Source organism: Myiozetetes cayanensis, unplaced genomic scaffold, assembly GCF_022539395.1.
Source record: "Myiozetetes cayanensis isolate MyiCay16 unplaced genomic scaffold, myiCay2020 scf6-25, whole genome shotgun sequence".
Lineage (NCBI taxonomy): Eukaryota > Metazoa > Chordata > Aves > Passeriformes > Tyrannidae > Myiozetetes > Myiozetetes cayanensis.
This window is the reverse complement of record NW_026087853.1, coordinates 13,885,747-13,911,320: the sequence shown is the minus strand read 5'-3', so window position 1 is coordinate 13,911,320 and position 25,574 is coordinate 13,885,747. Positions and strand designations below refer to the sequence as shown.

The window sequence follows — 25,574 nt, the reverse complement described above, 5'->3', positions numbered from 1 at the left end:
AGTAAACACAAACTCAAATGGATCTGTTTTCTTTTCAAACTAGGCATTTAAGATGGATCAGTGCTGCTGAGCTCTGCCAGACTCTTTTCTTGGAACAAGTGACCCCAGGTTCTGGGAGCCCATACTTGCTGCTTTCCCAGCAGGGACACAAAACCTTTAACCACAGCCTTTGGAGAGAAAAAAACCTGAAGAATCATCAGCGGGAAGAAGAAATGATTAACAGCTGCACAGAAAAATTATTAAAGGCAATGAGTTATTCATCCTACCAGACATTCAGAGACGTATTTAGTACTTGATGACAATTATAGGCAATTGGGCAGGGTTCAACTTCCAGCCATAGGCTTACGCCGCCAGACATTATCAGATCCAGTTCCCAGCTATGGTAAGCAGACACACCATGTGATCTCTTTATAACCTTATTAAAAACCAAGTTAAACCCAAGCTGTTTTGGCATTGTATCTTCCATTACAAGACATTAATTTCCCAAAGGTCGGAGTCCTTCAAATTTGCAGGCTAAACAGTTCCAGGATCATCCCTCAGCTGCAATAGACTGCTTGCTTCCTCAAGCACTGCAAAGAGCACGCATGTCTTCTCTATTCCCAATTCCTTTGTCTCCCCACGACCCCAGTCACCCCAGTGTTAATATGACCCTTTGCAAAAAGCAAACGCATGACCCATCCCTTTCAAAAGTCTTTCTAAGGTCACGAGGCACCAGTGATGACTCAAAGAGACCTGAGAAGAGGCAGTAGAATCACGAGGCAGAAGGCAACAGATATGGTATTTATCCCCTCCAGGGACAGATATGGTATTTATCTCTATATATTTAAAACTCTCAACTGCAGAAGCTATTGGAGGCTTCTAGAAACATTTGAACACAGTGGGATGGCTCCTATGACTAAAGATACGGAATGGGAGGATAGCAGTTCTTTAGGAAGGACAGGCTGGGGAGACAAGGAGAAAGTGCACCCTCTATGTCAATGACTAGCTGGAGTACATGGAGCTCTGCCTGGGAATGGATGAGGAGCTGACTGAGAGCTTAGGGGTCAAGATTAAATAGAGGACGGACAGGTGACATTAGAGTGCTGGTCTGACACAGGTCACTTGATCAGGAAGAGCGAGCACGAGAGGCTCTGTATAGACAGGTAGGAGCAGCCTCACATTCACAATCCCTGGTCCTCATGGGGGACTTCCCAGCAAAACCCATGGGGCAGATCCTCCTAGAAACTATACTAAGTCATGGAAAATATGGAAGTGATTGGTGACAGCTGGAAAATTGTGCCTGACAAATCTGGTGGCTAAAGGAAGAGTAACGGATGCCACCTACCTGGATTTGTGCAAAGCATTTGACACTGTCCCACCATGACATATTTGTCTCTAAACCTGAGATGTGCCTCGATGTTCTGAGAAGGAGCTTCAGCTGCTCTCATCTTCACCAGATGAGATCACTTTGTGCATGCTGCAAAAACACCACCAGTTCAGTCTGGCCAGCGAGACAAGGTTCTGCTGGGCCCCAGGCTGGTTCTGCTGATCTCCTGCACACTATGAGGGAAAAATCAACGCACACCTCCACTCTTCTAAAGCCAAGGGGTACAGAGAAAAAAGCATGTCTGTCAAGCCAGCTTTCATCTAGAAATGTCTTTTAATCCACTAACCCTGAAACCAAATGCTGTACATCCACTGCAGCTTTCCAAGACTTTGGCAAACAGCCTTGAATAAACCTTTTGGGAGTTTTTATAGAGGCCAGACACCCACTGAGACATGCATGAGAAATGTGTAATACACAAAATGTTTTTTCACTTCTTGGATCTCTAAAAGAGATTGGGCATTTTTTTGGCAGAAATTAGAGACGTATTTAAGTTCAGCAACTTGCCATGCAAAAATGAGTTTATTCATCTCCAGCCAGGCTTCAAGTAAGATATATAGGTGTCTGGGGCTTTTTCCTTTGTGCAAAACTTCATTATACAAGCAAGAGAAAGTTAACATGTCTGGTCACTAAAGAAACCCATTTGCAACTCTTTTTTCCCCTCTCCATAAGGGATGGTCCTAATGTATTGCCATTGAACAAGTCAGACACCAAGCCTCCCTCAAGTTTCATCACCTTTGAGAGCACTTGCGATTTCTTGTCTCCTACACTCACCAAGTGACCACTCCTTGCATATGCAAGGAAAAAACATTTCATTTATGGAACCAGAGACAGACACAGATTCGTGGACATAACCAACACCAGGAGTCTATGCAGGGAAGTCACTGTGGCCACATACAGACACTGGCACAGATAGCAATCATGTTAAAAGGACATCCACGTAAAGGTTTAGCTTATAGTAAGTAAAGATATTTATAGAAATCTTGTCCCCTCAAACTCTGCATCAGTTTAGGCTCACATAACTCAGTCAGTCAGTTCCTGCTTTGTCTGCTCCCTCTGAGCCTCATTTCAAGCTTCAGCCTCTAGTTTGGGGCACTTATGAATGTAGCTGTTATTTCAAAGAGGACTGGTTGGTTAAGCCCAAAATAAAAAGCTGGCTAAAAAGCAGTTCAGTATCATCTGAAATTGGATTTCACCTTTATTTCACTATGCAGCTCCCCCAAAACACTGTATGAATCACACAAATGGAAAATGGAAAAGCACTTGGAATCTGAAAAGTGCAATTCTGCAGCCTAGTACTCTATTTGAGAGGAAAAATATGTTCAGCAGAAAATACATAGTACAAATTAAAGAAATGTGAATTGAATTGCTTTTCTCCATTTGAACAGATGCAGACACTAATACCAATAATGGGAATTTCCTTCCCCTGCAACTAATTCTTCTGCTCGAGTTTACGTCAACATAGATCAAAGAAAAATTATTTTACTTTATTTGGAAGCCTCGTTAGAGAGGCTTGCAACAAAATGAAAGCTTGGCTTCCAACAAGTGATGATCACACTGTTTGAAAATACTCTGTTTATTGACATGTGGCCAACTTCCTGAGAAGCAACAGGATAGAGTGCTACAGTGAATTACCTTGGCGAGCTACACAAACTACACATGATCCTGGAAATTAAATAAAATATCTGCAACATGCAATACTTGAGTACGGTCCTACTTCCAAGAAAAAGTATCTAAATGGAGAGACAGCAAGTTAATACATGGGTTTTGTTATAAAGCACACAGAATAATATTAATAGCTGATGTGAACATTGGGGCCCAACACACACCCCCTGGGCAAAAACGTTTAGGTATGAGAACAGAGTTTTCCACTGATACCATTGGAGAGGGCTGCAGTTTGAGATGGAAATCCAACACATGGAACAAGGCACTGCTGCCAACCCCTTAATACCAAGGTAATACAGGTAATGAAGATTCACAGAAATACACCAAAAGCTTTGGGCAGCGATAGGCACAGGATTGTTATGCATAGGATCAGCCAAGGTCAGAAAGGGCAAATTTGAAGCTGGAGCAGAAATGAGACAGTGAGACAAAAAGTCTCCATCATTTACCAAAGTTTTTGCACCTGAAATGCGAAAAACAGTATCTTTAAAATCTCCAGCCTAGCTAGTGAAAATTCCCTGTCTTGGTGTCTATACCACTTCAGAGAAGCACATCTATGTATATGTTGCAAATATATCTATTTTATCAGGAGTTTTATCTCCTTTACATTACAGTGAAGCTTGCTGTTAGAGAAAGACTAAAATTCTCCCTATTTCTTCCAGTCCACAGGTTTCTTGCTTTAAGCAGTAACATTTCCATAGGTTTGCATGAACACCCATTTTCTTGTTTGCTTCAGTTTACAGTGTTTACAGTGCAGTAAGAGGAAAAAAACCAACTCTTTGATAAATCATAAAACACAAACACTGCTGGTTTTTATCCAAGCTGTTAGACAAAATGTACATTTCTCTGTAAGATAAAGTGAATGACAAAGACAGAAGTTCTTCAATGCAAATTCTGTTTGCTTGCAAGAAATTTAGAGTATCCCATCTCTCTGAAATTTTTTTCTGATTAGCTTCAGCCCTTCTGCAGGCACCACTTTTGCCCAAGAGGTCCCCTTCAGAGCTCTGCCTTGGGCCAATACCCACAGCATGTGCCTTGCTGTCTCCCACACTCCTGACCTTCCAGGGTACATCTTGCTACTCCTCTCACACAGACAGAGTACACACACACAGAGGGTCCTCTAATTATTCCTACCCTTGTTTTTTTTCTTAAGTCAGCCCAGACAGCAGCTGTTACACCCATCATTTCCATCAGTGACTGAGCACACGTGTTTTAAGACTACAACTTTCCCTAATTTGGCCAGGGCATGAAGGAGCTGATATACAACCCCCAAAGTGCTACTATACGTTCTAACCAGACTCTGCCCTAGCCCAGACTCAGATCTGCTGGGAGGTCTCTGCTACACTGGGAGATCCAGAAAATTTCTTGAGCCTCCTCAGATTTTCTAGAAGTTGCCTCAATAAGCTAAATCATATCATAGCTGTGCTACTCATACCCTCATTCTCCCTCAGAAAAAAAAAAAAAAAAAAGGTGCCTAAGACCAACAATTCAGCTGCATCTTTTACATTGGTTTCCCTTTATGGACCTAATCTAGATTTTCTGGTACCTGCCCCTCCCCATTACAACACTGGTGTGATTACAACCCACTGATGAGTTTAAAAGATAACCTAAATTCCTCTTAAAGGGAAAAAAAAAAAAAAAAGCTAAATTTCTATTCCAATCTACCAAATTACCATTGCCCTTATCATCACTAAGGAGGTGGACATATAAACAGCTGATCCACCTTTTGAGTGGGAGTTGGAGAGGCAGATGCACAAAGGCATAGTACCAGCTAGTTGTTTTCCTCTGGATTATATTTGTCCAGCACCACCCTGAAACTCACACTTCAATTCCAATAATTGGCAGCAACTAATTAGGAAGGAAAAATGCAAGCAGTTTATTATCTGATGATTACATGTATGATTACACATGATCACAAAACAAATCTCCCTTGGACAAGTGTATTCATTTTCTCTTGCTCGCTTCTTTTGTTTGTAGACATAAGAAATAAACACTGTGAGGATGCTGATGTACCATGCACTGAGATTTCAAGCCTAGAGGTGACTGCAGAACACAAGGCAAGGAGAAGCTGACAATTCCTCTGCTGTTTCAGGCTGCCTTCCACATTGTTCCTCATGGGATGCACATTACTAACTCGCCATGTTCTCTCTTTAGGGCTTTCACATTTGACATACAGAGAATCAACTCAAAGATACTGCCAAAATTACATCACAGGTTAATTGGAGATACAATCAGCATAAAAGAAAGGGACTTGTTACAACTTTTAAATTGCTGTAATTCTAAAATATGTACAAGAACTTAAAGAATCATTCCACATAGGAAAAAATCTGCATTTAAACAACAGCTTCAAATGATGACAAAAATTCTGAATGTCTTAGATCCTTGAACTGTATCTACTGAGTAATGTGACTTTTGTTCATCCCATTTGTTGTCACTTAAATTATCAACTACTAGCAAATGAAAACGACTGAACCATGTTATACTACTAAAATTTGCAAACGTATACATTTACCTCTTTATTCTTAGTAAATAAAAATAATATTTGCTCAGAATATTTCCAAGAATTCTTGTCTGTGAAGGCAAAAGAAAATCCTTGAAGAAGTGTCTGCTTTTACACCCCACTAGCACATCTATCTGCAACAGCAGGATTTCATATCCAAAGAAGTCTTTTTCCCTGGCAGCATGTTTTCACAGCTCTTTGCACGTCAGATCCCTGCAGTCAGCCACACTTCATGGCAAAGGAGGCTGCTCCACACCCAGCTTTACGTAACCCCCTTGCACACAGTTGCTCAGCCCTGCTGACTTCACTCTTGCACTGGGTATTATCTGCCCACATGGACTTGCAGGGTTTCATGCTTGGTCAGCACACAGTCCAACAGGTGCCAAATACACAGGAATCACCTTAAGGGTAGAAGCTAATCCAATTTGGCAAAAACATTCCTCTTCAAAATCATCCCAGTTGACCATAATAATAAAGTTGTGATGGTTATAAAATGATAATCAAAACCTTGCGGGAGTTGCAGTGGAAGAGACCATAAACCACCACCCTATTTGGACTACTCCCTTACATCTCAGTGAAACACTACATCATTCCTAATTATTTTCTCTAGTTTCCAGACAAAAGTAAAAAAGTAAAAAGCCAGGTTAGTAAATTTTTTGCAAGAATAATTTGAACACACACTTTTTTTCCCCTCGATCTGAATTCTAGTACCACCATCCACATCGTGTAAAAGAACTCTTCCTCCAGCCTGGCCTGCATGTCTCCACATCCCTGCCCCAAAGCAGTCACCAGCCAAGCATCTCCCTCAATCCCAGGCAGCTCTCAGACCTGGAAGGCTGCAGAACAGCCAGCACATTCCGCACAGCAGCACTAACAACAGCCCACCAGTGACAGTCCCACGGCATGACAGCCAGCCTTGACTTCGCAGCAGGACACTCTCTCAAGGCCTGACTTCAAGAGAAGACCAAATCCAGTGTAAAGTACTAAAGTGCACATTTTTTGAACCTACAAAAAGCACTGGCCTGCATAATGGTCAGACATAATACCTACAGTTCCAGTTACTAATTTCCATTAGAGTTTACAACAGCAGCCAAGTGCCCCAGGGCACTTTTAAACCACAGACCCTGCTTACAGAGGTACACTACAGCTCCATTTAAATCCCTCTCTGTCTTCAGCATATTCAGTCAGAAGTGACTCTGGAAAAGTAAGAGATAATTTAAGTATGATTTTATTTCACTGTTTTCACACTGTGGTGTTCTCCTCAGAAAAATGCTAGTAAGGCCATGCCTGGACTTTTTTAAGAAGACTTTCTACAGAGAAACAATTGGGAAATGAAAGAAAAAAATTGTAAAATTGCATTTTTGGCCATTTAAGCTATGAACTGAAAAAGAATGAATAAGCTCTTACATCAAAACAAAACAAAATTTTAATATTGTTGACAGCAGAAATATCTCTCTTTTTCAAGTAGTTCCCTGTAAAATATGTCACTATAACTAAGGCCCTAACCCTCAAAGTCTTGCATTCTACCTTGCAGTAAACTGCTTACAGATGATTCTAGAGATAACCTGTGTGCCAAACTCGCCATTAAACTTCTCCCTCTGCTCATACACAAGAGAGAACTAGCAGGAACATCATATCAAAGAGCGAGTTTCTTCTCATTTGTTCCTCAAAGTTAATTCCTGCCTCGGCACTAGGCTTGCTCAAGATGCATTACCTAATGTCTCTACCCACCTACAACCATACAGCTCTTGTGCTGTAATTAAATGGCACCAAGCCAAACATCACTGGTCTTGCACCTTTCTAGTACTGTAAGCAAGCAGGACATGCTTATGCTGTCGAGTACCAAACACATCTACTGACGATGAACGTGCTCGGACTACACAGGTGACAGAAGCTGTGGATGAAGCCTACCATCACAGTTGTTTCACAGCATAAGTTTGTATTTATTCCATAAGCCCAGATAAAAAGGTATTTTTAAAAAGCTAAAGTTAGAACTCATTTTTTCAGTGGAGAGGTTTCACATGAAATGAGTTTTAAAACTGCAACCTCTGAGGAGGACATACTGAGTCCCATCAATGCCTCAGTCAGGACACATTCCAGGGACAGGAGGGGTAGGACTATAATCTCTGTCCCTCAGTTTTACAGCCAATGCTCTTTACCCTCTCACTCACCTCCCTGCTCTCTCACTTGGAACACCAGGCTTCCACTGCCTGCATCACACAGGTTCAGCTCAACAGTTACTCCAGCCACTTCTGCATCTCACTCCCAAGGCCCATCTATCCTACCCTCCTTTTGTGTTATCATGAAAAAAATACACCTTAGAGAAGCAAGAGAGAAAGAGCAGAAACACAACCTCCAAAAAATCAACAGTAAGGATCTCCTTTCCCTGAGGTAAATGTATGGTTTCGGAAGTCAGTGCCAGTCCACAAGTAATCCAGAAAAACATGGTAAAAAGTAAAACAGTCTTTCTCACACCAGGATAACTCATCAACATGAACTTTCTTCAGAAGGAGTAGAAACAGCCCCCCAACTTAAGTACATGGATGACTTTTGCCTTGGATCAGGAAAGGTGCTTAAGCCAGCTCAGAGCATCACACAGTAGGCAGCCCACTCTGATCAACATTTCCACCTTCTTTCCTAAATGTGGCTCACAGCTGTCCATTTGAAAGGCAAGCAGGAGAGAAGGTATAGGGCCTCATAGTCTAGAAAGTTTTCATTCTAGTTTGGGCATTTTATTCTTTCCCATGAGACAACTCCTTGAAACCTTCACATTGACAGAGATTAACTGACCACACTGCGTTCTGCAGACATGTTTTCAGTCCTGTGGATAAGATAACTGACATAAACAGAGTTCAGCTTAAAATACTAAACTTCTTCTAAAGTAAAGTAACTGTCTGCCTTGTTTTCACTTGGGAGGGTTTAGATTACACTGTTCCACTTTCACTGCTAGTATATGATCTGGACAGTGTTTCAGAGCTACATCTTTGACTGGAAAGGAAGTTCAAAACACTGCTGTGCTGCTTGCTGGTCACTGGAAAGATGTACTGCGCTATTTCTCAAACATCATTTCAGAAGATGCATCAGATGATCCTATATTTCAGAAAATAACTACGCAGCCTTAAAATCTCCTAGGAGATCCAGGCCTCATTTAGAGGGGAAAAAAAAAATTCTTGGTACAAAGCAGCTTCTTTTAGAAAAACAGGCTGCAGACCATACCTGGTCTTTTAATTTTTAAATAAGCATGACAAAACCAAGCTGTTACTCACTTCTGATACAACCCTCAGCCATCCAATCATTTGAGTCTTTCAGATATTTAGAACAACTAATATTGTGTAGAATAAACACAAAAGAGTACAGACTTCCTGAAGAGTCAGTTACAGTAAACAACCTGCAGATGTGAAAGAAAATCAATCACTTCTGAGAAGCAATTTTTTTTTCTTTTTTTTCAGTTCACAGCTAGATGGGTAAGTTACATTGCACCTTCATGATAAGCTGCTATAAGAATAATAAAAGACTGACTTTGGGAGATTTTTTTTTCCCAAAGTTCCTGTGTTAGATAAACCTTCCCATTAGCATCAGCAGGCTTAGGTTCAAGCTCAAATTTACTTGTAGCTTCCAGAGTTTTCATTTTCCTGTGTTTCATCAGGTGTTGTGCGCTCTTGGAAAATGCTCTACTTGCTCTATGTACAGGGTTACAAGGGCCTTCCTGGAACTCAGGCACCCACACAAGAAGCGCAAGAAAACAACCCTTATCACTATCACTGTCCCTTCTGCACTGGATTGGTACAGAGCCTCTTGGCTCTTTCTCTCTTCTTTGCTTTTCAAACCATAGTTTCACTTTCACCACAAATTAAAATTACCAAGTTAGGAAGGTCAGTTCAAACAGATGAAATCTTAGCTTGGCAAAAACTGAGTAACAACTTACTCTCTATAAGATGAACTGAAAACATTCATTAGCTAAACAGGTCTGAAAGAGAACAGCAGTTGGGAGAGCTCAAGAGCTAGGTCTGATGATATTTCTTTTATAGAAATCACCAATGGGAAGCAGACAAGTTTCAACAACTTGAATTCTTAATTTTGAACCATGTGTTGGAATAGCTAAATGCGAATTAAGATCTACTGACAAATAACAAGATAAAGCAATAAACACGTTGGCTCTCCTTTGAGATCTACGATCTATGAGCAATGTACAGTCAGTTCAGCCACTCAACAGCATTCTGACAGGTTTGTATTATTTCAGCATTTGACAGGCAGGAAAGACACATTGGGAAATTCACTAATTTACTTAAATTACAGTGAAGCCAACTACTAAGCCAAAAGCCAGGCCTATTTTGGCTACCAGGTCCATGCCTGATTCAAGGGTCTTTTTTCTATTCTCTCTTGGATAAGAGAGTATTCTTTGATTTGGAAACTCCCTACAACCCCCACACCAGTGAATACATGGAAGACATCAAGATTTAAACACATTTCAATTAGTTCTATGTAGATGAGCTGCAAACAAGACTTTACTCATATTTCAAAGCTGTCTGGGCCGTGTGCTTCAAAAACCCCTCATAGTCAAACTATGCATTTGCAGTACAGAAGGAAAGAGCCACCTCTCAGGATTTTTTGGGACTGGCCTTGCAGAAATGCCTCAGTTCCTATAGGCATCCAACACCAACATCAGACATTTTGAATAAATAATTAAATTTCCTGAAGTACTGGAGAGGGGGGAAAAGGCATGGGAAAGAATTTTCACTTTCAAAGGCATACAAAGAATGAGAAAAACTTAACCCTTTAGTAGTTTTTATTTCACCAAAAGAAGGTCAAGCTTTACTGAAAGAGAACCTTCATCCCTGCTCTCACAGAAGGCTCCAACAATTATGCTCTCAAAGCCACAGTGGCTGCTGAAGACAGCCCCACATAGACATTAATGTTTCAAAGACCAAAAAATATTAAACAAAAAGCATTCTCCAGCACAAGCCTTTCTTTACTGTAATTATCAACCGGGTTGGAAAAAACCTAAGATGAGACTGGATGTGGCACTAAGTGCCATGGTCTGGTAACCACGGCAGTGTTGGATCAAGGGTTGGACTTGAAGATCTCTGAGGTGTTTTCCAACCCAGTTGACTCTATGATAGCAGCAGTGCTAGGCTGCTCCATTCTGCCTGGATCTGCCACGAACAACAGGCATTCTACTTCAATTTGCAGGGAGAGTAAACCAGGATATTTCACACTGACCATGTCCGTTTTCCAGAAACAAATATTTTGTGTTTCAGGTTTCACTGCCAGCAGCAAGAGTGCTAAAAATCTATTCTTACAAGGAGCTTTAACACCCACATATCAGTCACCATAAGTAAAGGTGGCAGGAGCACCGACAGGAAACTCAAATACTATACTTGGTCCTACAAAAACAAATTTCAAATTACTCCACCGGATACTTTCCTGGGCCAAGTAGGCATTCAGAGTATTTTCAATGGCACCAGGGTTGAATGTTTTAATTACTACCTACCACATTTTTGATTCTTGGCCATCAATCGTTGTTATCAAGCCATGACACCCTTTAAGTGCCTGCTCTCAGTAGCTATGGTACAAGGCAAGAAAAAAACAGCAAAAGAAATCCCAGGTTTGCCACCAAACTTGTGCCACTATGAACAAAATCTGTTTCCATTCCTGTCTCCCAGGCTTTCCATTAAAAAAAAAAAAAATCTGAACACCAGGTATATCCAGTTCCCAAGGAATTCAACTATAGAGATTCCCAACAGCTTCACAGGGAACTGGATTAGGCCAAGAGCTGCAAACACGGTCAGCTCTCACCAAAGCCAAGGAAATTCAGTACCTTAAAAACTAGGAGCTTTTGAGAATCTCAGCCTAATTTATATGCAAGGATTACTATTTTAAGAATAAGCACTTCTATAAAGAACTTGGCCCTCACGTAACTTGTCTATGGAACAAAATTTAGAGATCTTGATCTTACACATCAGGAAACAGCTTTGCCCTGAAAGAAATCTGTGGTAAAGCCATCTCAAAATAAATTACTTTGTTTCCAAAGTCTTTACCCAAGCTAGGAACGAAGCATTTTAATTAAAGTCTCGTAATTGCAGTTAGTGTAATTTGGGGTGGGGGGCAGGGAAGAAACACGCTTTCCCACAGTCTTCTGGTACCAAAGCTGACAAAAAAAAGTGACTTTAAAAACACACATTAGCTGTAGTAAGTGTTCTAACCATGTTCTGTGGTTTCAGAAACACATTTTCCTCTTTGAACAAACTCCCACATCTGGTTCTACAGAACTTTTTCACAATGACAAACAGGAGAAACTACTAACAAGGGAAAATCAGGGAAGTTATTTGTTAATACACAAACAGCCACAGTATGTCAGTCTGAAGGTCCAACCTACTCTGCCGCTGGCTGCTCTTTCTGTTCTACAGCCAAAGACACAAAAGAAACATCCCAAAATACTGTTTTCCTTCAGTGATTCTCTTACAGGCAGAGTTACACTGTTTCTTTGCCACTGCAAAAAATACTAAAGGAAAACCTGCCAAAAAGGAATGAGATTAAGCATTACATTTTAATAGACTATTCAAGACAAAGGAGAGATCAAATCACAGCACAAAAATCCCCACTCAAACAATACTTATTGTGAACAAAGATGTAGCCCTTAGCTGATCATGAAACCGCTGAACACAGTAGCACAAAAATGAGAAATTACTTCTACTAGAAAAGCTGGAGATTGGCACAGCACACCTGGAAGTGACAGTCTGCTGCAACCATATTTTTCTGCTATCCACTTGAGCTTATTTTACTTAGAGAAAAAAAGATAAAACTCCCCAATGATCCTATGCCTTTCTCATTTAATCACTTCTGACTCCTCATGGCATCATTGTGGGCTCCAATCCTAGTTGACTCAAATTAGCACTTACATCCCACCAATCTCTTAGAAGCATTCAGCATTAAAACACAGCAGCTGACCAACATCAATCAAATAAAGTCTTCTCTACTCTCCAGAGACTTCTCAGGAAGATATGATATATATGTTAAAGATCCGTGTGGTTTGATTACAATACCCAGAACCAACAATAACCTATGAAGGTAATTCAAGCAAAAGCTAGCCAAGACAGGCTTTAAATTACATTTAGACCAGACAACAATAAGATCCACTATTTTTCCTGCAAAAAAGCAAGTTCTGATCCACAAAAATGCTCTTCCTTGCGGTGCAAGGCTATTTCAAAACAAGCAATCCATCACTAGTGAGCAATAGAAGTGATGAAGATCAATGCCCTATACCGTACATAAACAGTAAAGCTACAGTCACCTTGTACTAACAGTAATCAGAAGGGAAATCAGTGAAAAAGTTCTTGAAACAAAGTTCAGCCTAAACAAGAGCAATTTAAACTTGGGGATGCCTATGACCAAAGATTTTAAACTCTACTGAATTGTGGGGAAAAAAACCAAAAACCAAACCCAAACAAACCAAACCACTAAAATTCAAAGCACAAATTCTCCCAGATGCTCAGAACAGCGGGCCTAAGATAGCATTAGAGAGAGAAAGAAAAAGAAAATGAAATTTCAATGTCCTATCTAGCAGCAAGCCTGTACTTTCTATTCAAAGTGTGCTAAACTTTTGGTTCTATAAAGGCCAGAAAAAAGGTTAAAAAAAAAGACCTAATCTTCAAAATTCACTCCAACCTGGATAAAGTCCCTGGACTTTGATCTATTCCTTGAGACAGAAGGAAAGGTTACACCAAAATGTCAAGCCACAAAGTCAAAATATAACCCCATCCAGTGCTTTTCCACCAACAAATAGATCTCTTTTCCTCCTGTAGCCCCAGGTCCCACTTGCACTCCATGCAACCAGGAACAACTAAAGGTACAGTACAAACTATTTTCCTCCACAGATTAAACGTGCTTTAAAAGGTGGCAGTTTTGAGAAAGAAAGCTTCTACTGAGGGACAAAGGGTGCTGTTCAATTCTATCATCATATACTCTTTCCACAGCACACAGTGCTCCAACCCAATACGCCAGCAGTCATACTTCCTTTTTGCCCTTATGCTTTCCCCTTTTCTGCTACATACAGGGTGCGGGTCAGCAACTACAAGTTTGGGGGTTTTTTACGCCATCAGCCTTTCATCAAAATAGTAGTCTTCCTTAATTTCTTTTTCCCTTTCCTCCCTCTTACACACACTTTTACAGTAGTTTTTCTTTCAGTGCTTGAAAACTACCAGATTGACAGCTCCAGTGAATTAAGCTCCCTCTTTGTCGGCAAAACAAGAGCAGCACCACAGGCAACCTCAGAACAAACTCCCTCTATCCTTCTCTTCCCACCCCTCCAACTAGCAAGTGTATCTGAATGCTGAGCTTAACACACAGCTCTATCATGCCACAGTGCCCTGTACAGAGTCTCTGATAGTCTGGATAAACCACGTTATCTCAGAGGACACTTATATTAAAGCCACACATGCTGGAAACATCATGAGTTGACACATTATCGGCACGTACCTGTGCCAGGGAGCACAGTAACTCTAAAACCATGAGGCTGGGCTGAGCATATGCACATCTGTGCTCAAAGACTGACTGGCAAAGAAAATCCATTTTAGACAACAGCAAAAGAATGCTGAGTTGAAGCAACTCACGCTTAAGACTACAGAAAGGCAATGTTAAATGAAAAATCAGCAGGAAGACCAGAAAAACTCAATGCGCTCAATACCAGACAAAAGATGGGTGCAGATCTTACTCAAAAATTAATTGTACATTTGGCATAAATGCTAGGGAGACAGGTCTTCTCTTACTATTGCAATACTAATATCATGTTTCACTTTTTGAGAGCACTCCTCTACTATGTTATCACTTAGCCTGGTCAGGCAGCCAATGTGGATCTGGACACTCTCCTCACTTCACTTTCAAGGGGTTTACAGGTTCCACAAAACCCTCCACTGTTGGTTGCAAGTCGCAGATGACCATGTACTAGATTAACCTAGAAGACAGCTCCTAAACTGTACCCAGCTTTTAGTTCCTCCTCCCTTTTCTGTAAGCTCTTCTATTTTTAGCAGAAAGTGTTTTCTTTTTGGGGAAGAACTTTTGACTTCTGAACTTCAAGACATCTTGACCAAAATGACCTTTTTCTTAGTTAGTCAAGAGCCAGAGTGCTTTAGTAAAATGAACATGTACACATACACTTAATTTTAAGTAATATCTATTCCTTCACAGGTTTTAAAACCAAACAAAAAAACCCTAACAAACAAAAAACCCCACGACACAATAGAAGCAACTTTGGTTTTGTTTATGCTTTTACTCACAGCAAAACTAGAGAATTGCCAACAAGTGCCAATAGCCTCCTTATGTTCCTGTGATGTCAGAAATGAAAGTGAGTTCAAAAATGCACTAAAAGGTTTATGTGGAGCAGATCCATCTGTGGCTATTGAACGTGGTACCACGGATACAACTGCTGCCACTGGAGTCTCTAAACAGTGACTGACAGAAGGCAAGAGAGTCTGCCAAGGGGAAGGTGAGTACATTTGCTCTGCGCCTCATACTTTCTCTAAGCATCTGCTACAACCATCATTCAGTCCCAGCTGGCTGGATTCAGGTCTGTTTGGCTGCCCTCAGACTCTTCAGATGGCCTGTCAACCAAAACACCTCTGAGCAGTCAGAGCCTCTGCTGTGGAACAAAATACACTAGTGAACTTGTACGGGAGTAACCTCACTGTTACCCCCTGCCACTCTCTCACCCTTCAAACAGCAGCAAGGAGAGCCCTTTTTGCCTGCACTGGTACAAGACTCCAATGACGGCAGGCAGAGGGGACTGGATCCTCAGCCTGTAAATTCTCTTAAACTGAGACAAGAGTTTGTAATCAAAGGAACAGCATGTTCCTGAACAAAGCAACATCTATACACAGCTGTATGATATGCAGATAGAGCTAAAGAATAACAGGTTTCAGTATTTACATTCATCTCTGGTTTGTTTTTTCACTGCAAGGAAATAAGTTTCTCCTTGAAGCACACACATGTATCCAGTAAGTGGTCACTGCTAGACTCACTAAACCATACCATCCTGTTGAAGCAGGCAGTGTTTCATAGCCCACCCATACAAATGACAACACTATTCATCCTTGTAGGAAAGCAGGCTGACAAGATAAGGAATAAGCCTAGTCATCACACCAATTCTTTTAACCACTAAATTCATTTCAGAGTGGCAAGGGAGAAAGCAGGCGTGGCACTTCATAAGTGAACCTTTATGATATCATTTCCTTCCAGCACCATTAATCACCCCAGACATCACTTGTTCTATCAGCTATTAACCAGTTGTCCCAACTCCAACATGCAGATAACTTTATCAAGGTTAGGCAGCAAGTCATTACTAAGCACTACAACAGGCAGTGCCAAGGGCCTTGTTTCCAGAGAATCCTCTAAACTATTTCCTCCTGCTGTAACAAAACACATTACACTATTACATGTACTTATCCATACCTAGCATCAGGGAGAAAATTGCAGAAAGTACAAAAAGTCAGGAGCACTTTAAATCACATCATTTCAGAAAAGGACAACTATGTTGTTTATGGCCAAAACATTCAACTCAAACCAGGTCTCTTAAAGCACTGATTTTTAGCCATAAGTGTTCTTCAAGGGGGGGACTCCCTCACTGTGCAAGAATGTTTGTGGTGTGGTCTGATGAGACAAGCATGGGGCTTCAGAATGACAGCCAGGAGCATCCCAGCTTCACAGCTCAAGATTTAGTATGTCTTTTGCTATAGACTTGTCTTATTCACTTATTTTTCCTCCTTTGCCAGTGGCACCCCAGCGAATGCAGTTTCACAAGGCAGTGCCTCTGGACTCAGACTGAACATGCAGAACCAATGTGTTACAGACAGAGAGGACTGGAGATCACGTTTTTGACAAGGAGGAAGAAAAGCCTGTGAAGAGTGTGATGAAGAGCAAAAATAAGCTTGGTTTTGAGGAGGAAGGACCAACTTTGGACTTTTCAAAGCAAGCACGTACGTGACAAGACAAGACACACTATAAATCTTCACTAACTGGCATCTGAGGGGAGAAGATTAAACAATTCAATGTGTACCGACCCTGCTTCCAAGTTCCGTGCCTGGCTCTGCCAATTACTTTCCTAAAAGTGACGCTGCAAACATGATTTTTTTCACTCTACAGATCAGAGCCTTGAGAGCCCTCAGAGCAACTTCTCAAGGAGGTTGCCTGCATAGGTAATAGGCTGGTTGTGGGAAAGAGTAGATTTCTGCTTTGGTTCCCAACTCACAGGAATTACTTGACAGAATTTGCATGAATGGCAATCACACTCCAGCCAAAAGAGCCCAAGCACTGCAGCTGCGAGGAAAGAGAACTACAAGTAACAATATTCTACTTGGAACCAAAGGACATCCCCTTCAACAAAAATCAGCCATTTTGAAAGCCATTCCTAATGTACGTGGTTGTACTCCTAACAGGATTTCTCTCTGCAAACAGAGAGAACACTAACCAGCATTTTTGTAGTATTTGGACAGTATGGAAGTATCAGCAGTTTCCTCCTTAATCATATAATGCACATTACTCCTTCTGAGGAGAGTTAAATTCCATCAATACAAAACAAACCATTGTTTCAAGGACTGAACACTGAAATAAAAAACGAGAAAAAGGAAGATAACCAGACAAGAGATGCTTTGTTCCACAACACTATGGCACAGATGTGCCCATCCCAGGTGCGTATTTTATCTGTTATCATGCTTATTTTAGTGTTTCACATGCACTGCTTCCTTCTTTCCTTGGAACATATTCAAGAATGTCATCTCACCAAAAAGTGTCAACAGTTGAGATGAATAGCACATTATCCAGCCAAAATCAGGAGATATGCTGTCAATTGGTGTTTCCCAGGTGCAGCATATTAAGGCAGAGGAAACACTTTCTGTCATCTCTGACACCCATCTCAGGCTGAGCCTATATATTCAAAAAAGCTGCACACATTTAGAGTGTGTGCCTAGACTTCCCAAGCCATGACTCCTGAATTCAAGGGACTTCAAGCTACTTAATGTACACAAAGAGTGGTTTCTCAGGCTCTTACTGCTCTATTACAGATTGGACCAAACCAGGGACAGCACTCACCTCAGGAGAGGTCAATATCTCTGCCTTAAAACATGACCACAGGCTGTATCATTCCCAGCATGTTTGTCCAAACTGGTTGCAGAAGTCTCAAGCAACAAATTCCACTGCCTACCTAGACAATCACATTTTCTTTTCCACCTACCTATCATCCCTCCTTCTTGGCACAATTGAAGGCCACTACTTTTTGTTCTGCCTACAACAGAACCAGGGAACGTGCTTGGCAGGGGATGGGGGAACTTGTGTTAAGTTTTTTTTTCTTTCCTACAAGCTTTTTACAGTGTCTGAGCATCCACCTCCCAGTCTCTTACTCATGCTGAATGGCACAGTACAATACACTGTATTTACAAAACCTCCGATCCTTCTCACTGCTCTCTTTGGGCACTTCCCAGCTTGACGCCTTTTCCCTGAGATGCCGTGCCACAGACCAAAGGCAGTAGGTGAGGCTACTGCAGCAAGAGCCTTATCAGTGCTGTGCAGAATGGAGGCACTACCTCACGCGCCTTGCAGGCTCTGTTTAGATAGATGCACTCCAAGAAGACATTAATTTGGGGCTTCTGGGGGCTTTTTTTGGCAACCTTGTCAATCTGTATTCAGTCTGTGACCTGCAAAAGAATACAGAGCTTTCTCTGAAGAGCTGCCACCTGACCAGGCTGTTCCTTGCTGCATATCAGTTCCAACAGGTTGTGGTAAAGGGATGTTCCACGAGGAGGACGCAAACTTCCTGAACCTGAGGTAAATGATTGCTAGACCACAAAACAGAGTCGCTATGAAAGGGTGATTGTTACAGTCCCTTGTGTTGTGGAGCAGCTGCGCTCTGTGTTCCCATGAAATGGTTCTGCAAGCATAACGCCGTAAGCTTTCTCTGTGAGAGGAATGCCTGCCAATAAGTGTTCCCAGACATTAAGAAAATGCACACATATCCAGTTCTTCTGGGATGTAAAGTCTTCTCCACACACTACTGGAAGAAGGGTTAGGGACTCAGAAATACAGTTTTTCCTCCAAGAAATACGCAGGTTATTGCTACTACCTTCAACAACTTTTCATGCTTTAGTGCAATTTCTACCATTAGGTTAGTTGTAAGTCTTTGTTAGAGTTGATGTCAAAGAAACTTACCCACCCATCTGGCCCCCAGTTACTTCTCATGATATAGTATTTCAGACTAAAACAAGCAACAATGGGAGCTATTGATCAACACACATACATTTTATTTTTATGGCTTTTAAGGCTGTAAAAGCTAACTGGCACAAGCCAGACATTTAACAAAAGTAGTATTTAGGGTTTTTTGTGGGGAATTGGGGTTAAAGAAAATCCCTTGAGTTCTTCCCAGAAAAAAAATGTAATATACTTCATGCCTGCTATATGAAGAAACAGATTATTTTAATACTCTCAAAACAGCATTATTCTTAAATCTGTCTTAAAAGTCATGTTTAGGTTCTTGTGCACAGGCCATGGCCACACAAGAGACTGCAAATAAAGTTTAGAAAAGAAAAAGAAAACCATACAGATCTACAGCACTGAAAACACATTAGTCATTTTATGGTAGATTTACTAAACAGAGCAGTTTCTTATATATGCTAAAATAAGGCTTAACTATCTATCACAAATGAAATGGACAGAAGTTGAAGAACCAATTTAACTTAAAGAAAAAAAACCCAAACAATTTAAAGTCACAGAAATTTATATTAATGCATACTAATATTTTGGTAGGGAAAAAATCATTTGTTGCTATATTCAGCAGATCGACCTGGTATCAGCATCAAAACAGTTTCATCATAACTCAATGAAAAAAAAACAGAAACAAAAACAAAAGCAAAATAACTCTCGACAGTGACCTGTCATAACTAAACGGTCATCAGCACAGGTGACATGGCCCACCAGCATCTACACGCATTAAGTGCATAAAACCAAGACCTGCTGAACTGATGCAAGTCACAATTCATTAACATGGTCTCAAGTTTCAAAACAGTCTTTACCAGTGCATAGCACCTGGGAATGCAAACTGGACCAAGATGCCTTAGCTTCCTGTGTGTCAAGGAATGCTATCAGTGTGTAATGGATGACCTCTCAAGGAGGAAAGATGACCATTAGGCTTGCTCACTAAAAATCAAGAGAACTGGGCTTTACTAGAAGGCATAACTCAATTACCCCACTTCCATTTGCGTTTGTGGGCAGAATTTGAGTTTCTCAAAATTTCTATAATTTCCTGAGAACTTCTCCCTCCCAGATGCACAACCTACTTTTATGAAAAAAAAAAAAAAAAACCCAACCAAAAACAACACAGCACAGTAAAATCCATAAGTAATCTGGATGTCAAGGTACACAAGCACAGCTCTTCTGTCAGTCAAATTGCAGGATTTATCATGACATGAATTACCTCTTCAGGCAACTCTTTAACTCCTTTCCTATTCCTTTTCTAAATGCCATAAAGAGGAAATTCTGACTCATTATGAATATAGCTACACAGAAAAGCTACCACACTACCATGCAAACTTAAAAGCTGCACATGTGAATGCTTTTGCCTAAAATAACTGAGAGCCAGCTTATCATTTAGAATTGGGTGACTTTAAATTATCTCCTCTTGGATGGAGCATATTTCACTTCACATTACTGTAACTTATTCATGTTGCCATGCCCTTACTGCCTTGCATCTCCACAGCTCCCTGAAGAGACCATAGTAACAGCTGACAAGCAGAACAACTACCAAGGAAATGGAGGCTTTTACACAGCAAAGAGCCATTTGTAAATGGCTGCAGCTCACAATCTTAACCAGTGCCAAACACAGCACAACTCATTTTCTGAGTAGATATATGCATTTTTCTGTACTACCACCACCACTCCTCATATAGCATGAACAGGAGTCCTTTTATTCACAACATCCACAGAGACCTGGCAGTACACCAATGCATATTTTACAGAATGATAATGTGGGCATCCAAGAGTCTTTACCACCATCTGACATTGACAAAACATCTCTCTCATCTCTATAATGGAATGTGGCATCTCCATTTCCCTAACCTTGCATTAGTGCTCATGCACCTGCACAGTGACAGCCATTCCGAGGTCAATGTGATGAGCAGGGAACTGATTGGATTGAGAGTCTTTGCCAACTGCATAACCACTAAATGCAGCTTGAGACAGAGGATGAGTCCAAGCAGCTAGAGGAAGGAGAAACTGCTCCTTTCAGCAGCAGAGACGCACGACAGCATCAGAACTACACATCACAGGCTCCTAAATTCTCAGTTATGAGTGCCCAGAAACTTTGCCTTACTTTTTATCAGGGCATAGATACTCTATATTTTGCCAATAGCCAGCCACCTAAAGCTCTGATACCGTGCCATCACCTTGGTGGAGCAGAACTTAAAGGCCCACAGGAAGGTCTACTTGAGATGCACAGACCAGACATTTGCACATTGCAGTCCCACAAGGACCCTACCTGGGGAACTGCAGCCACAGCAGATATGCTGGAATGCAGATAACGCAAAGCATGGTGTCCTAGCAGCTTTACTCCAAAGCTCAGGACAACTTGGTAATAGTAGCTTCTTAATAATGACTAATAAATTCACTTACAACATAAGAAGCCTGTACCACGTGCCCTGTTCCACACAAAAGAGCTCAACCCCACATCACAACTCAACTAGGAATGCCTTCGTATGAGCAAGGCTGGGACAAAACGCGCCTCTCTTCACTAAGGCACTGTACTGAGGCACAAGTAGGAACATAAAAGTTTTGCTCCAACAACAGCTTATGAAGTGGTTTATGTGGAAAGGAGTTCCTGGGCAGAACCAAAAACCACTTTGGGAAGCAGAGACCAGAACTGAGGATGCACCTCATCCCAAAGGAACACCCTTGCCATGGTGCTTCACCCACAGCAAGGAGGATGACTAACCTAGCACTGAGGAAAGAGCTCACATTCCCCTCCATACACAGTGGTAGGCTGAGCCAGAGGATCACGGTGAGCTTGGCCCATTTTCAGGTTTGGCCTCCCTTGGGAGACACCAGCTGCAGGCTTCAAACCAGGATTCCCACTTGCCAGGTCAAGTGCTCTATCCTCCAGGTCAACAGCTCTCAAGGTACCATTCAGGGATCACTGATCCCCTGCAACAGGCCTGGGAAAACACACCACCTTTTTGCTCACCACCCTGCTCAGAAGCCTGGAGATGCGGACACATTAAGGGTTGCACTGGGCTCTATCTAATTCAACAATTGGGAACCATTGGTCTGGGCAACAAATGTGGAGGTAAATACAAGCACAGGCACTGCCTTCATCTCCTTGGGCTGCAACTTGGAAGGCACAGCCAAGGCTGTTACACTCTACCGTGAGGACCAGATGTGTGGCTGAGCTCAATGGCCTTTGATATAAGGAAGATTCTCTTGTGCATATAAAGCTTAGGCAATAGACCCAAGACACTGTTCAGGCAGGACAGCTGCCATGCCAGTCACACAGGAAGCTTCAAGGTGGATACAAACATGAGGAAAGTATTTAAGGTTCTTGTCCAGTCTTTGTGAGCAGAAAGATGAAGGCAGGACTGCCTATGCCCCAAAGCTGCACCTTAACTGTTGGTCCACTCACACTGGCTCATTTCAGTTCAGGTAATCTGACCTAAAACCTGGCAACATTATAAGAGAGCAGTTCAGCACTTAGACTCTATCACTCAAGAGGATGATTCAAACAGATTTTGAAATGTCTGTCTATGACTGCTCTAGGATGGCAGTGCTTTGCACTAGAAGTGGCTGCCCTGACAGACTGTAAAGAAATGAAGATTCTTATCCTAACAATACCCCTAATTTAAACCCAGCATGCTTCAGGAGTTCATTAGGAGGTTTCTCTTACTTTTCTGGACTATATAATTGCTTCATTACAGACCCGTACAAACAAATCTGAACTTTGCAGTCATCCAGAAAGTATATCCCCAGGCAACAGGCAAATAAATTCCAAGTAACAGTCACCATAAAGTACATAGAGTAGACAGACACGTAGTCCACTCTAACACATGAATCACTGTACAGGAATGAGTACGTTTGTCTTGCTTCTTACCATATACAAGATTTCTGGTAAGATGTATGTTGAGCTTGGCATCACTTTTTCTACAGCTTAAAAAGCTTACAAACACACAAGTAATCAAGTAGATATTATGCATAGAACACCTGAAATCTTTGCCTAGATGAACACAGCACTCCTCCAGTGTGAGTGGAAGCTACCGAGAAGGAAAATGGAGCATACAAAATATCAGCACAACTTGCTCCAGTGACTGTACTTACTCTTAAACCAAATGTTTAACTCCACTTTTACAGAAACACTAATAATGCTTTAAAAAAAGTACCAAAGCATGTATGAACATACATCTCTGTCCAATTTCTATAAATGTTACTCAAAGCGAGCTTAGCCTGCACAGGACGAGATAGACTAATTTTCACCAAGAAATTAGTAAAGTGTAGCAACAGAGACACTTCGGGGTCAATTTTTACAGCACCAAGAGGACCTAAAACTATTAATAAATTTGTACAGTACACAAAGAAATTGTAGATCCACATTATGTAACACAAGCGTAAGGAATTTCTGAAGTAGACAGAAACGAAGCAAAGCACCTAGACAGAATAAGAAACAAGGGCAATGGAGGGCAAAAAGTCAGTTTTGCAGATTGCTAAGCATAACCGTGTACAGCACATAATACCAAGAACAGAAGAGAAATTACTACAGAAAGTTTTTAATGGATTTTCTAAGATTCTTCTTAGTTTCTGGACATGAAAACTAGCTGATACCAAACCTCAAGGCCCTAAAAACTATGTTTTTCTTAATACAGGTTAATACTTAATACTTCTGAGCATCACAAAAACTAATCTAAAATCTCTTCGTCAAGGCCAAAACTTAGCCTTATTCATCCACAAGTATTTTGTTGGAGAACAACATAAAATTTAAAAAGACTTTAAACTAGAACTTGTGGCCTTTTCTTTATATTTTAAAAAATTGATAAATTTTGCTGAAGTTTGACAGAGGGGATGCATAATGCCAAGTACGCAAGCTGCTGGAAAAGCTTCTGTCACTTTCTCAAAACAGTTCTCTGTTTCTTTTGCTTCCTTCATCCTTACAGAAAGAAGCAAGTGCTGCCAACAGAAATTTCACAGGGATAGGAGTGTTTAGCATGACATGCTTCAATAAAGTATATTTGAAGTCTTGTAAAATATACTCTGCAAAGTCTGAAAAGACTTCACAGAAACCACCACACAGGTTATACTGCATATTTTTCAATTACCAAAACTGATTTAATATCCTTGCTATGAACTATTAGAATTAAGTAAGTCAGAAAAAAATGTTATGCAGTATCAGAAGCTGTAATGCATGTGTCACAAGACCTTAGACCTGTAACTCCCAATGAAATAATAAAATTGTGTAATATACTGCATAAATTATCCTCTGAGCTATTCAGATAAAGTCTAAGTACTGCTTATCAAACTAACCTTTACCTCTGGGACTGCACAAAACAGACGCAGTTATACCACCTTTGGATGTCTCATTCATGTCTCAGGTGAATACAAGCTTATTCAGGGGTTTGTGGACCCTAATTTTATATGTTTTCACATGACGTGAAGGAAAGTTATTCCCAGTCGCTTAACTCTTCCTAATAATAATTCGGTTCGTAACAAGGTCCGCAGAGATCCGGGAATATGAGAGACCTCTCGGCAAGCAGCGGGCCGAAATTAACCCGGGCGGGCAGTACCGCGGGGCTGTGCCGGGCCCTCGCACGCCCACGGGGACGCTGCGCCGCCCTGGATCGGGTTTCCCGGGAGCGATCGGCAGCGCCCAGGTGAGCGGGAGGCAGGAGCGCACAGCCGCGGCCCGGCGGAGCGGGGTAGCCTGGGCACGGCGAGCCCTGCGGCCCCGGCGGGCACGGCCGGCTCCGGGAACACGCACTGAGCACGGAACGCCCGCGGGCCACGGCCGAGCCCCGAGCGGCCCCAGCCCCATCCCGCGGCCGCCGCCTGCCCCGGCGCTCCCCGCGGCGCGGCCAGGGCCGCCTCCTTACCGGCACAGCTCGGCGAAGGCCTGGAAATTCAGCTTCCTGATCTTCTTCTCGCTCAGCCAGTATCCCACCCGCTTCCCCTTCAGGAAGGTCTGCATGGTGCCGCCCCGCGAGCAGGGGACCAGCCCGGGGCGGCGGGGCAGCACAGCTGCCGCTCGCACTCGGCGCCTGCCAGCGACGGCTGCAAGGGAAGCAGAGAAAGGAGGATCAGCCGGTTCCCCGCGGCGGCCGCTGCCCCCCGCCCGCCCCAGCTGAGCCGCGCCAGGCGCAGCCCCCGGCAGGCGGGCAGCCCCGGCAGGCCCTGCCCCGCACCGGCGGGCAGCTCGCCCAGGCGGGCAGAGAGGAGCCGCTCCCCGCACCAGCCCCCGAGACACACCGCCGCTGCCGCTGCTCGCCCCGCAGCGCCCGCCCGCACGGACCCGCCGCCGAGCTCGCCTCCGTGCCCGCTCGGCGCTGCTGCTGCTGCGCGGCCGCGGCGGTGTTGGTGGTGGTGGTGCTGCTGCTGCAGCCGCTCAGCTCCCCATTTGCCCGCTATTCGCAGCCGCCTCCACTTCCTCCTCCTCCCGCGGCCGCCCCTCCGCCGCTCCCACCCCCCGCGCGGGGCGGGGCCGGGCCGGGCCGCTCCCCCCCCGCAGCACCGGGCCGCGCCTGCCCCGCGGGTACCGCGCCCCCGCCGCCAGGGGGCGCCCGCGCCGCACCCTTAAAGGGACAGCGCCCCTCGCTGGGTCCGGCCCGGCCGGGTTTGGGTTTGGTTCCTGTGAGTTTGGTTCCTAAGGAAGAACAGTTTATGTGGACACTTAACGTTTCCTACTGGAGCTACTGAAAACGGCTGTTCAGTACATCTTTCACATAAAAAAGGTTCCAAGCAAACATCAGTTTTCACTGCAAAACCAAGTATCTTCCTCCTTCCAGCATTTGGCAAGTGCCTGTAGGGATTAAATTGAAGTTTCAG

The 25,574-nt window shown here is 42.7% G+C and overlaps 1 protein-coding gene across 3 annotated transcripts in view; it reads right to left on the bottom strand.

Annotated features, from left to right (window-relative positions):
- Positions 1-25,188, bottom strand: part of ITPK1 (inositol-tetrakisphosphate 1-kinase) — a 141,841-nt gene extending 116,653 nt beyond the window's left edge. The window contains exons 1-2 of one of the 3 annotated variants that reach the window (XM_050334955.1): positions 25,042-25,188; positions 24,626-24,803 (exon numbers count right to left, since the gene is read on the bottom strand). In XM_050334955.1, coding sequence (XP_050190912.1) covers positions 24,626-24,720 — 95 coding nt within the window. In that variant the 5' untranslated portion in view covers positions 24,721-24,803; positions 25,042-25,188. Of the gene's footprint in view, positions 1-24,625; positions 24,804-25,041 lie in introns of those variants that run through there. The other 2 variants (XM_050334957.1, XM_050334956.1) reach the window with 2 other exon arrangements.
- Positions 25,189-25,574: the final 386 nt, after the last annotated feature.